Source organism: Osmia bicornis, chromosome 16, assembly GCF_907164935.1.
Source record: "Osmia bicornis bicornis chromosome 16, iOsmBic2.1, whole genome shotgun sequence".
NCBI classification, from domain to species: domain Eukaryota; kingdom Metazoa; phylum Arthropoda; class Insecta; order Hymenoptera; family Megachilidae; genus Osmia; species Osmia bicornis.
The window spans coordinates 5844705-5861053 of NC_060231.1; the positions used below are offsets into that span (position 1 = coordinate 5844705).

Genomic DNA, 16349 nt, shown 5'->3' on the forward strand with positions numbered 1-16349 from the left:
GACGTTAATTTTCCTGTAACGACCGATCGATACTGCCTCCGGCGGACAAATAGGCCAGACGTCTATTTGTCATCTCATTAGACTTTTCAATGGTCGTTTACCCGATCGTTGGACCGCCTTCTGCTGTTCTACTGACTTGTCGGATCAGCCACCGTGTAATTGAATCCTTTGGACACGTATATTCGTATCCTGCCTACTCCATTGCTTACTCGAGCAAGACTAATGATATCTGAAGTAGGAAATCATTTAAGTTTAGCTTTATTGCTGGACTTATAGGTAGTACAGAGTGGTCTTACTGGTCGTGTCACTAGTCAGATACATAGCAGGTCATTGTTGCTAAATGATCAGACATTAGTAGAATAAATACACTTTTGGTCAGACAAGTCAGGTACACCGTGAGGCAGACAAGCGCAGCAGCTCTATCCCCCTACAAATGGCTAACCGGATAAGTAGATTAAGATTAACATCCACTACAGCAATAGCCACCGCTATTTTATTCAATTATGATACATTTAATCTGCCGCAACGTGAATTACATTCATTAAACCCAAATTTATAATTCCCCTCGGAACATCCAACATTTCGGTCCTCTAATGGGCCAAAATGGGCAGAAAACGAGGCAGTGACGTTTAATAGGCTTCACGTGTACCCGCAATAATTCATCAGCGATGAAAAGTCAGGGATCGAAAGAGATCGGGTCGGATCATTTCGTTTAGCTTCGCTGTAATCGTCCTGTCATTTATCATATTTTGCGCTGTAATCCACTTAAGCCATGTGTCGCGGTGGATTCACCGAAAACGCTACCCTCTAATTCCTCGTGAAATTCGTGACAACAAAACGAATCGGTTTCATCAGAAACATCAGAAAACACTTGCTTAACAGCCCACCTGATAGCCTTATGGTGTCCATGACTCTTTTATAGGATCTATATCGAGCAGATCATAACTTTCCCCTATACCACGTATCTATTTCAGCTTACGATACAATTCCAAACTCATAACGACACCGTCCAACGTGAAATTAGATTTACAACGAGAAAATTGTCGGGGAGGTAGGCTCAAGTATTCCCAGTCCCAATTCCCGGTTGGCTCAAGGGATTTCTTTCGGCTGTTCCTGAATTATGCATTCGCCATGGTCCTCCAAAGGGATGAACGAAATTGGGAACAGGATTACAAGCATTTAAAACGAGTTCAGAACCGCCCGATGGTACCTATTAGTAGGCAGACCCTAAATCCCTCAAAGACATCAAAAGAATATCAAACATCCTCCAAAGCGGAGAGGGTTTAAAAATTCAATTTCATCGAAATAAGATTGTAGCATCCGGCAAACAATTGAAGTTTCGAAGTTGGGACACGATCGTGGTCGATTTGGTTACGAAACGAGTCGCAGCGTTAGGCCCGACGCGACGAAACCCCTGAGGGCAGTAACAGCACCGAATACCGCTTGATCAGCGAGAAAGGTACCATTTCTGCGCGGAATAGGGCTCAACGGGGAATTAAATATAGTTGGACACACCGTAGGATCGACCAAGGCATTCCTCGAGTCTAGGGTACCATCGGATGTTAGGGTGACACCCTAGTTGGATCAATGATAAAAGCAGGGGTTGAAGCCGCCCGTCAGCTGGGGTCAGGATTAATCTTTGACCAAGCAGTCCTGGAGAGGATAAAACTTCGTCCACCCATGTGCAAGGTTCTCGTCAAGGATGGAACTTTGACTGAAGTCCGAACTCTAGGTTATGGGATGATCCTCTGGCTGCTGGGCAACACCTTTAGGGCAATTTTGATTAAAACCTGGCCAGTTTTACCCTCGGGATCTTAATTGTGAAAGGAATTACGAAACCCTCGTCACTGGTCCCTGGGGACAACAGGAGAATTGGAACAGTCCTTGGATATATCGAGGGATCAATGGTATGTTTGTTTATAAACTTGAGGGATTGGTATAAACCCTTGGAAAATGGATGCTCTGAGATTGACGCCGCAAACGAATGGGTCATTTTGACCCGTATACCCGGTGCTTAATCATTTTCAAAGATTAGAGATGGCAGGTTTAACCGACTCCTAGGTTAGGTTAGGTCAAATTGAAGGCTAAATTACGTGGTTTCGATTCGCTTCACAGTTGTCTGGCTTTCGACAAACGAAACATTCGTTTCCACTCCACTGCAACGAATTGATTCGTGTTTCAGAGCACGATATTCGAACCGACGCGACCACAATCGGCATCTCACGTCCCCGGTACGATTACACGACACAGTGCAAATACTAATTTGTTAAGTGACACCAAGATAAGGGCACGTTGCTCTCGCATAGAGAGTAGGGCAGCCAGAGGAAACTGGGTAAATTATACGGAAGTTTAATGGCACGATAATTACTCTGCCTATCCTCTTAGCGAGCTGCATTAATAGGAGCTCCATTAAGCTTTATAATAATACGCTGTGTAAATAGATGCCTGACCTTTCTGGGGACAGGTTCCTTAAGAACGTGTCCATCAGAACAGAGTTCCTGAACATGAAGGCTTTTGTTATTGATTTTAGATATAAAAAGCTGCAAAATCGTATTAACTGTAGTAAGATGAGGATAGAATTTAATCTTGGGCATAATTATGACGAAGTATGGTAGAACGGCTAGGTTAGGTTGGACCAGACTCAATTTATTTCTAGGTTAGGTTGGGCACTTTGGACAAGACGTAATTTATTTCTAGGTTAGAATGAACTTCATAGGTTAGGTCACAGTTCAGAATAGGATTAACGAAGTGCTTGAATGTTCAGGAGATGTTTCGTACAATTGCTCTCTAATTTCAATCCCTTTTCAATTTGTCAGCAACTTCGGAAGCGGAGAATTTCCATTTCACCCTGTCAAATTTAATTTCCCAACAGTTTTCCCGCGAAAGTTGCAGAACGAAGCGTTGAAATTCCCGATTCGGACGGACAGGAAGGAAACTTCGTTTCCCGTTGCTCCTGTAATCGTAACAAAATTTCGTCCATATGCATCGATAATACTCGTTAACCAGCAATTGATTTATCAGCGACGAACGGCTGACCATAATGGCATTATTTAATGACGTTATTCCGTCCGATCGTTTAATCGAATTTCCATGTAAGTTGAAACCTCGTCGCGGCTTCTGTTTAGGTTTTCGTTTTTAACCAATCGTCCGGGGAATTTTATTATCTTGTTAACTTCGCGGCATAGACGATATTAGAAATTAAAATAAATATGAATTTCAAGTACCCTAACCTATAATAATTGTAACCATTTCCCTAGATATATTAGATACCATTAACCTAACCTAACTTATCACTTTATAGCGATGAAATTTTCGGTCGGTTTTCAAATATTTCAACCAGCGGACCTTCGTTTAAAAATAATCGTAGGTCGAGAGAAATTATCAAGCCATTATTTTCAACAGCTACCCCACACATCCAAAACCTTCATTTTACAATCGTCACAGGTGAGATTATTCCAACTTCCAGAGACTCGTGAACCGGTGAACCATTAATTCATTTAATTGCAATCCCGAACCGAATCTTTCAAAACCGCGCTATCAATTCAATTAATGTGTCCTAAGATTGGAAGAAAAATGATGGCGCTAGCGTCGATGTTCTCACGAAACTTCTTTAATGACCACCAACCGGCACCATTATAATCTTCGAATCAGTACCTTGTACGAGACTGCATCTTTTATCTGCCTACAATGAACCATTGATACTATAGGGATATGGTTTCTCTGTGTCCGACCCCATGGTAGCCGAAAACACGGAGTAGCCAGAAGAATAATTGAACAGTGAAGAAATAGGGACCAGTGTAGTTTGGATAGATACGAAGAGACATCCCCGCAATTCCCAAAAGAAGTAAGAAATCAATGTTGACAAACGGAGAGTAAGTAAAAATAAAAATCTAGAGGTCCCTAAGGCAAATAACCTCGAGGCATGCCACCAAACACCTGCCCCCTAAACCTTGACCCAACGTCTAACCCTACCTGGTTTCGATGGTTATCATTACTCAACATCCAGAGCCGAGGAATTCAGCAGCATTGAAACAGGTTCGTGAAGCGTCATCGCAGAAAAGCAGCCTCTGAAAAATCACCATCCCTATCAAGATGAACCACATCCATAATGCATGTGGATCGCGTGTCTCGAACACACATAGAGACCTGGTGACGGTGATCAGTGGGTAGAGGGGGAATATATCCACAGCTGGTAGGCATACGAGGGGGGAACGCAACGGAAACGGACGTGGGGACAGGACCGGTGTTACACGGGAGAAGGTGTTTAGTCAGGGGCTGACCTGAATTCAGGTGGGCTGAATCAATACCGCGCTCGTTCACCTCGCAGTTACCGTGGCAACCAGACTCCTTTATTAAATATAACCTGCCCTCGTGTTTCCGGTACGACCGCCACCTGGACACAGTCGTCGACCTGTCAGTCGTTAGGGGAACCTTGACGGGGCACGAGGAACGATGCACTCCTGGCGAGCCACGACCATGCGACCTTGGCACACAACAGCTAACCAGGGTCGCTGCCAGGTTTCAGGAAGTCTGACCAGTTCAATTTCACGCGTGGGTTCAAGGTGTTGCTCGGGCATAACTAAACCTTCCTCCTGGACCCCATTTAATTTAAACTACTCTGGGGAGTTGGGTAATTTTTTGATAAATCTTTCGACATTTTCTAGGTCGATTAACTTATTTTTCTTTAGGACTTAAAAATGTATTTTTCCTACATTTCTTATACCGAGTGGTAACACCTTAGCCTATCCCCTCAGACCTAATGAAAATTGATAGGTCCTTCGGTCCTTGATGGATTTGGCATTGATCCCTGATACTTTAGCCCTTTTAAAAATGAATAGCATCGTCTTCAATCTTCTCAACAATGACTTAGGACCCAGTATTAGGGTAGCCTCTTATCTTTGGGATCCTAGGTGTCTTATCGGACCTCCTGTTGCTTCTGTTAGCAGAAAGAAGTTGGGAATCAATATTCTGAGTTCACTCAGCTTCCCTTCGCCCTATTCCAAGGGAAAAGAAGATGATCACCAGGCAGACACAAAGGAGCTGTGAAATATTACACCATAAATTAGTGTGATCCAAGTTACCCGGGACTTATACACTTCCTTCATACATTTCTGTCCCTTTTTAGGACAGTCAGTGAATTATGCGCCATGTCTGGGGCCATTCAGCTTGTGTTAATGCTCATTTTATGAGTTTTGGGTATTGTTTAACGACTGTGTGCTTTTCCGGCTAACAGTCCAAGATTTGTGTCTCTGTTGACCAATGGATCAGGGCAAATCAATATATCATAAAGTTGCATTGTATCTTTTGGGTTTCACATAGTTTCTTGGCTTCCCTTTGGCACTTCCTCGAGATATTTATTGGACAGATGTAGGTTAGCAGCATTTCAGAAATTGTCACAAGATACTAGTCAACTGTTTCAAGTTAGGGTACTGATCTTGATTTCTGAGCTTTTCGTTGGATCCCCAAAGGTTCGCTGAAAGCTTTTACGGACAAGTTTTAAGATCAAATGCCCTGACGATGGCTTGCTTTGATGCCGCAAGGATCTCTTGATCTCTTCTTGATCTATTTAAAGCCATATCGAGAACGTTCTTGGACTGACACTCAAAAGTCCATTAGAAACAGATGCTCTCCTAATCACATTCTAGATAACTCTAAGAGTTCAACTTCCAACGACGATGTTACAACAATTTATTTAATTAACTTTGGTGTTTTTGCTGCTGAATCATTCGGACATTTCACGGGGAGACAATTTCTCCGCAGTTCTGCGCTCCATGAAACGTTATTAATCACCGACCGAACTAATAAACCTTGTACGGTCAGTAGAACAGTCCAACGAGCGGAATTCAAATTAAAATGGGACAAAAGTGGACGCGCGGGTCGTTTTTTTTTTTTACGTGAAAGTTTGATCCATACGTAAAAGTTCATCGTCAGTCCCGGAAACCGTACGCGCCAGTTCGAGCGACCCTCGAGGATTTTATTTTTCACTGTAACACGAAACCGACAGTTAATTAAAGCTAAGCTTACAATAATAAATTTGCATGCTGTTTACAGGCGAGTTACGTGCAGTGGGTAATGCAGTTAACAATTCTGAAACGAATTAAACGTTTCAACGCTCAGCGACCCAGATTTCCACTAGCACTCTGCCTTTGTGATGAGATAAGTGGACAAATATTAAAAGATTAACACGTGGAATGACCTGAAACGAAAATTGTTTGGCCACACAGTTGCGTTTTCAAAAGTTCCGACAGATGGCGCTATAGCATGATACTACAATCTACCGATAGATTCTCAAAACTTTTAGCGTGACCTAGGTAAACCGTAAAATTACAAGATTTGTGGAATTTATGAGATGTCTAGGCGATTAAAGCCTAGACAAAATGAACTGGCAATCATAGGACCATCGGGCAGCCAAAAATCCATGGTGGTGCCATTAGAAGGAGATGGAAAACACGTAGGTCCCATTAGGTATTGACGCGAGCAACGAAAGCAACAACCCGGCGCCAATGATCCGAATAAGCATTCAGGTCAGCGCACGTGACAGCCAGAAGATTGTTTGGACCTGGTGCAGTCGGTGTTTAACTGAATCCACGCCAACGGGAAGCCTCTATTTATATCGCGGTAACGAGGTCTCGGATGTAATCTTGCGAAACGTTTCGAGGAGAACTCGTTTCCTCGTGAAACGCATCGAAACGAACTGTCTGCGCTTAGAGTACTCATGCTGGACACGATATACCCTGTCCCACTCGAGACCACTAAGTGGCGTCGTAAGTTGGGACCTCCAGAAGAACGTCTCTCGTTGTTACTGCGGAGACAAAGCTGCCTGAGGGCTTTGCACCATGTTTAAACCTTAGTTCGAATTCACAGTGGGCAAGTAGCCGGGTTTAGTGGACTATGTGTACCTGGGGGCGAGGAAAATAGTCCGCCTGGATAGATTTGAAGTGATGCCCAACTAATACTACTTGGCTGAGGCTATGGTAGAGGTCAGATTGTTCATTAACCTTCGAAGCTACAGCCCAGACCTAACCTAACTTTGAAAACTTCGGTCCAAACCTAACCTAACTTTAAAAACTTCAGTCCAACCTTAACCTGACTTTAGAAACTTCGGTCTAAATCTGACATAACCTTAAACCTAACATAACCTTCAAATTAATTATATAAAAATTCGACACACAGTTCATTCGCAGAAACAAATTTTGTAACATGCCAATTAATTTGGTAAATTGCTTTGCTTTTTACGGGATTTTCTATCGTCAAAGCTATCGCGAAACCGGAGTCGAGGTTAATTCGCGTGAAAACGTCAGATTCTGGATTGTTTTATTCGGAGCCAATCAACAAACGCATACGTCATCGATCGTTATCAGGAGGGAAAAAAATTACTGTAAAATCAAGAAAAAGAAAAAAGAAACCAGACGGTAAAGCGAACCACTCGAGGAAAGTGGAGTGTCGTTCGCGTGACGCGCATTTGTGTCACCGGGACACACCGTGACACATACGTTTTTTATCTCGAATAATTATTCTTATTGCTTTCCCCTCAATTAAAAAAAGAACTTTTCCTTTTCTTTGTCAACCTATTTTTTGCATATTTGCAATTTCCAAACTGTTAAGCCTTAAAGGAAAAAATTCGAATAATCTTTATGAAGTAGGGTTATGCCTCCACCCTACACGGTTCTATGGGTCAGCTAAGTCGATTTATCAAATATCTCAAGCAAGAAAAATTGCTTTCTTAAAGAAAAAACCAACCGCCAAAATTCGCATAAATTTGCACATTTAGTAACGTTACATTTTTTGTTCTTATGAGATAAATCGGAAGAGCAGAGGTTAATCAGCCTTGACGTTTTGCAGAAAAGAACACGAAGATGCTCGATAAAATCCTAGCCGACAGATATAATTAATCTTCGAGCTGAGCCATCGCGATTAGCCTCAAAGGAAGCAGCCTCGACGTGAAAAATGCGGCTCGATCCTCTTTAACCGTGAAAATTCACACCGTCCCTTTCCCTTTTCACCCTTCACACTCCCGGAAAATCGGTTTTTCTTGAAAAGGGTAGGAGTTCGATAACCCTCGAGAACACAGCACTCTAAAATTTCTTGCTCGACCTGCCGCGATGAATAATGAATTCCTTGCTTCCTCGATTTAACGCAACAATTCCTTTTCAAGCAACTTTTTTCTTATCTTGTCTTTTATTATTATATGGATTCTAGCTTCAGATGATCCTTGTTTCTCAGCTTCGCCGCATGAGGCCCCTACGGTCAATTGGGACTTGGGGGCCTCATGCGGGAAAATTGAGAAGCTTCAGATGGTCCTAAAACGGGATCAAATTTCGGGTGTATGTACCTTTCCTGAAATTCAAGGGCGTGCTAATGTAACTCCTGTTGATCCTTAATACTTAGGCACTTGAGTAACTAGAGCAAAGTAACAGTGTAACTATTAATCACTATTCAGGTACTCGAGTCTCTAGACTAAGGTGAAGAAATAACTATACATTAAGTACTACTCGCAGACTTACTACTAATAAATTCATCCAGCTGAACCAAGCGATTTCTAAAGAAAAAATGGTACCACCATAATTATCTTCTTGTATATCATACAGATACGGGTACCCACGAATGTGTACGTAAAGCTATTGGGAATAAATTATGTACCATAAAAAGGGGATATAAAAACGAAACGGAGGATGTACCACTTAAGACGGCCTAAGAGTGACGGGGTAGTTATAAATAGGAGAGCGTGCCCGGCCATTCAGTGTGTCGTTTCGCGAAGCACGTGTACCACGTTTTATGGGGGTAATAATTTACAATTATGTCATCGCGTCCGGTTATTTTTACGCGGCGTGCGCCGTCTCCACTCGCTTCTGTTTCTCCGAATTCATCTTTCTTTTTCTCCTTTTCAGTTCACGTTCGAAGAAAAAGGAGAGAAGATGAATTAGATAATTCGAAAACGATCCATTGATCAAAACGCTAGACGGTATCATAAATTTTACATATTTGGAACAATGTTTCTCATAAATTTTCCCTAGTTTCCTTCTACGTGTTTGGGAGGGGCAGAGAATTTCGCGACGCTTTAATGGCGGTAGTTTCTATGCCAACGCGATTTCCACGACTTTCTTTCGCCCCCGTTCCCCCCAAATTTATCGTTCAGAACATCGCCCTCGTAGGATAAGATCATCCCGAAAAGCTTAGATGTTATGGAACCACCACGGTCTGGAGGAAATACGGAAGAATTGAAGGGAGATCCGTGCCAAAGTGTCCTCGCTTCCGGATGACATTCCAGGTCCCTCTCGTTGGCACTGGCCAGCTCGTTAAACGGCGTCTAGTGACTTTATTCAGAAGTTGGTAGCATTGTACCATTATGGAGGGTCACGTGCCATCTTTCATTAACCAGTGGTTCTATACTCGAGCCCAAACGCGAAGGATGAAAATCCAGCCGAAATGAGGGGGACAAATTTGTCCCTAGGGACTTGTTTACATTACGTACAGGCGGTGAGTCTCTTAAGAGGCTCGTTCGAGGCAGTCATAAAGTGACACACCAGGCCCGAACACGAAAGCCAAACGCACATTATGGAATCTTTAGTGTGTTACATAGCGGCATAACGAACAAGCCGAAGCCCTAAACATACAACTTTGCAAACTACTAAATACCAGGGTAAAACGGCCTTCGAACACGGAAGGCGTGTGCACGCGTGTACGGAGGTAGGAGGCGAAGCTTTGATCGTGGCACGTGTAATCCTGATATTCATGTTTGAATAACAAGATAATTGGATACCAGAAGTTTTATGATGTCACGTGGAGCTCAAGTTGCTCCTTCGTGTGCGTCTCAAAGGGAGAGGACGCGTTGGCTGCAAGCACAGCGGATGAACAAAGACAGATATTAAAATTTAGTAAGTAATCTCGAGATACGAGTCGATCAAGTGAAGAAGCTGACAGGGATTATTGAAATTTAAGATCGTTGTTATTACAGAGACATTTTTTAAAGAAGTTATAAAGAGGCAGAATAAGCTAGCGACTCAGTGCCTGCAAGCTATTAGGTGTCCTTCAAAATTTATTTAAAGAAATGATTAATACCTTGATGACGCGCCAGTGTAAACCACACCTGAATCATAACTAATACGCCCAGATCCAAAAATTCCTTTATATAACCTTCTACTTGTCGTAGAAAGGTATCCGCCACCTTGGATCATCCTCTGTGTATCGAGTTAGAGGTTTAGATAAAAAGAAAATAACGTTCTTCTTAGAATTTCAATTATAACAGAACCTGAAAATTTCAGGACCAGCCTCGAAGAGTCACGAAAGTACTATTAGAAACCGACGCGACGATCCTCGCCCACATCAGATATCGCCCAAAGGTGCACTAAAGGATGATATACGACCCACTAGACTACATTAAATTGCTTCAGTTTTTCGAATGAACTATCTCCCTATAACCGCCCCCTCAGGTGCTGCACGAGGAAGTCCCTAGGGAACTTTTAGGGAACCAAATAGTCCTTCTTGTTCCCTCATGTACGAATGCAGGCTTACACGCATTTTCTAATCTGATCAAGTGCAGAACTTTGAAATATCTTATAAATACCAATGGCGGGAGATCCCCCCACCCTAGAGACTTCCCCATTCAGCGCAGACTTTGATCAAAGACTAAGGTCCTATATAGTCCAACCGAACAGAGTATCCCTATTCCTGAGGATGTTTTTGAATTTCTCATATTTCATGAGATAAAAATAACTGAAATACCGTGTAGGACTCACCAGTCTGCACGAGTTTGAGCGCGGACGCATTGTGCTGCTTGAGCGGCTCGTTGAGCCCTGGCTGTACGAGGTCTTTGAGAGGATTGAGGGCATCCTCGGCGAGCGCACGGCTATTTTGCATAGTCCTGGTGTGCTTGTCGCGGCGGTTGCCCTTCGCGACCTCGTGACTGCGTGCCTCGTTACGGCCCGTTCTTCTTTTGCGCGTCAGCCCGCGCTCCCTCCACTTCTTTTTACGCCCTTTGGGCTTTTGCTCGGCGACCGGTAGCTCGTTATTCCCGTCTACCGGTATCACGGTCACCTGGCAGCTCAGCCGACGATCGCTGGTCAACACTGGGCTAGGATCACGGACTTGGTTCTCATAGATACGCAACAGCTCGTCCGCCGGGTAGATGACGTACATGCCCAGCCGATGGTGTGCCCGTGGTGTTCGCCCGCTTGTTCGCCCGATCTGCCGGTTCGCTTGATGCCGTAGCTGCCTCCACAGCTGCTGCTCTTGCTGCTGCCGCTTTTCTCGGCCGAGCCAACATCGCTGCCCGCCAATTCATCGTTTATGAGTCCGTCGCGAGTCACGCTGCCAGGCCACGCGAACAGCCGCATCTTCTTGGCACACTCGCCACCCTCGCGCTCTCCGCTCCTAGCCTTAGTTTGTCAGTGGCGACGCGTCAGCTTCCTTCCAGGGTGATCCGATGGCTACTAGAGCTGTGCAGTTCCGACGATGGTGGCCTCAGTGGTGATCTCTTAGGGACTGATGATGATTATCAAGATCCTGGATAGTTCGGGGACCTATGGTGACTATTTAGCGAGTTTCCATGATTGGCTGATGACTTCTGGCCTGTAACAGAGGAGATGAGAGGTTACGGTTTGTATTCCCACATGTATCCACATGGGCTAAATGGATTATGTACTGGAAGGTATTTCGATTAGGTGCGGTTATGCAATAGGGGAGTTGGGCTGGGACCTCAGGCGTTTCCATAAGGATTAATAAAGTGCTTTTATTAAGAATGACTTTATTTGTTGTCTATGATTAAAGATGCTTTTTTTTAACTATTTCTATACCTCGGGTGGTCCTGTGCCAAAGCGACCGACGTCAATGGACTGCTACTGACTTGAACCGACTATAACAGATTCTAACCGACTTCCACCAACTAAATCATCTTTCAGTCATACTGAACTTTCGATTTATCACACACGCAAGCCCTCGGCTTTAAATTTTCATCAAAGTGACCCTGTTTCATCACTGAACGCCGTACGTCTTATTCATTTCATTCTTTCAAAAATTGAAACTATACTTAAGATACTAAATTCTGACCCCTTTAGTTAGGAACGGACTGGAAAATTAACTCCTTGGAAACAACAATGCCACAAGGATGCAAATACTAAGTTCCAACATTGTTAACATGTTCCATATTTTCTGTCTAGGGATTTTTGTGCGTCTAGCAGCAAAAAGGGATAGAATCCCGTGGATTTAACTAGGGAACTAATATATTCTTGTTTCCAGTAACCTCAGCTAAAACAGTGTCTCAGCGATTGTTAAGCGAATCCTTTTTAAACACCCGCCGCGAGAATGTGTTCTCATTGACGTTTTTCAGCCGGGTATCCAATTCAGAATTTATTTAAATAATCGCCATGCTGTTCCTCCTTCCTCCCATGAATTATTAATGAGACCTGTTTTAACTCGGTTAACGTTGTACACGTTTTGTTCCGCGAATGGAGGAGCGTTCTGTTTACAAGGTAAACGACTTATTCAGCATGACTGAATAAAGAAACATCCTCTTATTTTGCGCTCGCGATGTCATCTAAATCGTCGTCGTTGATTTAAATCTAATTTGAATGTATCTCAACCGTGAGAGGAGAGGAAAAGGAGACGTTGAATTCAACTAGATTCGTGTCCCGTTTTAATCGCGTGCTGGATTATGTTCAAAGACCCCTTTCTTTCGTGAACAGCAAATAAATCTTGGACCTAAAAATTCGTTTATTTGCGTGCTGCACGAAGAGAGAAATATTTGTGGTTATGCGCTGGTAGCACTGGTAGCAAGTTGATTGAAATATTACATGACAGTAGTAACTTCGAACTGAGAGAATGCTAATGAATTCTATGATATCGTTGAACTCTTTATGGAACTTGAACTCTTTGAATTTTTAAGGTTCAAATATTTGAGTAATTGAGTTCCTGGAATTCTTTGAGTTCTTGGAATTCCTTGAAACCCTTGAATTTTTCGAATTTCATAAATTCCTCAAGTTCTCTAAGTTTCTTGTAAAACGTAATTCTAATGAATACATGCCTATTTGGAGCACACGGAGGTATTATATCCATCTCTATAGGGCAATCGATCAATCAATCAATTCAGCAGAATATACTGAAACATCCCTGTGTCCCTGATGATAGATTACCAACCTGGTATAGCCAACCACGTATGAATTCTGTACGGAAATAATGATCCAACCATACCTAACCTCAATCTAATTCCCTCAAAAAATGAACTATTACAAAAATAATTCCAGTAATTGTCGCGTCTAGTTTTTTTTTACCAGGACCTAGTGCTTTGTACCTATAGATAACCCAGATTAATTCGGTTATCCGCCCAATTCATCAAATCTGATCAAACATTCTTCTGTGCCATATCCAAGCAAGAAAGCCCCTAGTTATTTTTGTTAGTTGTATCTCAGAAGATTGATAAACGTCCCTTATGCCCAGAGATCCTGTTAATCCCCCTCAAGAGCTTATCTTTCGTGGCTGACCTAATGATGTAATTATCGAAGGAAGAAAAGAAGACAAATTATATACCACGGTTAGAGGGCACTTTTTAAATAATTGAACACAGTGAAGGAGCACCGGTTATGATTATTTCTGTTCTTCGCGAAGAGCTATGCAAATTGTGATAAAGACATTTTATGTAATTAACACGTATCTGAAAGAGACTCTGTCTCTTTTGTTCTTTCATGAACAAATTGTGGAGAACTTTCTGGAAAGTATACTTTGTTGAAGGATCGCGAGAGCTTACAGTTCTTATCATTCCTACTGAATAGTCCAGCTACTCCTCGATCCTTGCCATCATCTTCGGTGCTATCATAGCAAAAGTGCTTCAATTTATCCCTAATATTTGTATAAATTTATTTAACTTCAATATCGATGAATAAATTTTCATAAAATCGAAGTTAACTTTATATCCGAGCTTTCCTCCTCGGAAAAACCAGCTTGATCAACCAACCAGGATCAAACAATCGCGAAGAGTCAACAAGCCTTCCTATTTATTCAAGCGATATGCCCGTCGAGTTTGATGCACAAGTCACGCTTCATAAATCGTACATTCAGAAACGCTAGCAAACATTGACAAGTGTACAAACAAGATTCTGGGAATCCAACTAGTAGGACGAGCCTTTACAGTCGTGTAACCTTAAAAAAAAAAAAGAAGACGAGGTTTCCCGGACTTTGCCTAAGCTTTTGATGTCGACGGACGTAACCAGGTCAGCCGTCGAGACGCGAGACCAATTTTTCCATTCTCCTCGCACAAAGAAACCGATAAACCCGCTATACTCGCTGTTTCTCTTTTGTAGCTGCTTTCTTCGCAAGCTATCGTACCCCTTGTCCTGATAAGGGCACTTCCTTCCGAAGGGGCCCGGTTAGGCGACATTCAGAAACTCCATATTATTTTCCTTCTTCCCTTTGATACTTCATATTTATTGCCAAAAGCATTCTCTCCTATATCTGTTTTAGCAGAATTCTAAGTTTTTTGTAAGTTAGGTTAGGTCAGATTAAGTTTTAGTGTGCTTACACTAAATTTCTAGGTTAAGTTGGATTAAGGTTAAGTTCAGGTCAAATTAGGTTAAGTTTTAAATTCTTCTGCATATGGAATCATATATTTTTCTAGGTTATGTCGGGTGAAATCTGGATTATCTTGGAAATGAGGTTTTTAACGAAGAAGCCAGGGTAAATAATAGCGCGAGATTCGCGGAATAAATGATGGGGTACTTTTTGACTCCTCATTTTGTCGGGGTGTTCTTTTATTAGCGGACGGATATTCTTCAAAGACCACTTGAACGATCGTAACCCAATTCATTAGTCGGTAATGCAGCAGCACGCGGAAGGAAAGCGAACACGCCGCGACGATGACATGACATTCTAAAGCGCCTCAAAAGTTCGGAAATCGTGTTACAATATCGGATTAAAAAGCTCCCAGCCGCCGTTCCATTCTCCGAGCAAATAATTGGAGCACTCGTTCAATTATCCGGCTCTTCTGTTCCCTTGCACGAACACCAATGCACGTGGAAACGCTCGACGACTGTTTTTCGATGCGTAAAACTGATTACTTGGAAAATCGATCGAAGAATTCTCGAGTATCGTTACAAATTTTGCGGAATTCATGGCATCTATTCATTTTTCGAAGACTTTTTATACGTTAGGAATTGTGAATTCCGTGGAATTCCATGGAATTTTATCATTATATAACAAATAGAACTCTTAAAAATTCTGGAATTCATAGGAATTCCATCCTCAAAATTTCCTGCACTGTCTATAACAAGTAGAATAGGGACTTTGATGATCTTACATTGAAATAAACTATACATTGAATCTAAATGGGATTCCCAGAACTTCTATATTGACAGATTAATTTTAATTCCCTAGATATTCCGATTCTAGTAATTATTAAATGCATGTGATTTCACGTTGTGTCGAATCAGGTATTGGACAAGTTTCGAATTCTACAGGTGTATGCATATCGTACGAACCAAGTTCAGAATGTTTCCACACCGATCCAATTTCAATCGAATGAATATTAATTATATTCACCTTTCTGTTCTCCATAATATTACAGAACACGTAGTTCTACGTTATTTCACGTTGTCTGTCGGGCACGTATATCGAATCGTAATCACGTATCGTCGCATAATTCCAACATAATTCTAATGCAACTGTGAACCACAGAGGGATAAACATCACGAACAGAAAATCACCGCCATTGGTTGTAATTTAAGCTGCACTAGATTCTTAAAAAATTTCCTTGAAATTTTTATTGAAAAATATGGAATGATTTCATGTTCAACCGGCCAGAAAATAAATCTTGCTTGAAGCAATAAACAATTAATTTATCAACTAGTTTAATTTATCATTCTCCAAGAATTTAATCAAAGCTGTAACACGGGGAATTCCTCGAACATTCGAACACAGGGTTACCACGAGAACTGCCAGAGACCAAGACTAAAGAAAAAAAAAGTCCCTAGATTGAATTACCCTTCATATTTGCATTGCCGCTCGAACTCAACAGAAGGAAAATTTCAAATCGAGTTTTCCAATTCGCCCATTTGAGTAAACAGAAAGTTTCGCAGTAATACGACACCAGATATAATTTCAATTCCAATTATCGACAAGCGAAACAACATGGTTTCACGGAAACCGAAGACGGTACCCAAAGGTATAATTGGCGAAGGGGAATTTGATAACCACCATCTATGTAGTAACAAAACGACCTAAAATCAGGGTTACCACAACGCGGCATAGATCTCGTACCAACCACGAAATTCGAGGTAAAAATTTCTAGGATCGAAGGAGGAAAACATGGCAAGCGTTCACGAGAGGCAACCACAGAAAACGATATCGATTCAACAAACAAGTCT

At 42.1% G+C, this 16349-nt stretch overlaps 1 protein-coding gene across 3 annotated transcripts in view; it reads right to left on the reverse strand.

The window, feature by feature from the left end:
• LOC114876691 overlaps positions 1-16349 on the reverse strand; it is a 45969-nt gene that overhangs the window by 20705 nt on the left and 8915 nt on the right. For all 3 annotated transcript variants that reach the window (XM_046289329.1, XM_029188453.2, XM_046289330.1), the window contains exon 2: positions 10737-11568. In XM_046289329.1, the coding sequence (XP_046145285.1) occupies positions 10737-11136 (400 nt within the window). In that variant the 5' untranslated portion in view covers positions 11137-11568. The remainder of the gene's footprint in view (positions 1-10736; positions 11569-16349) is intronic.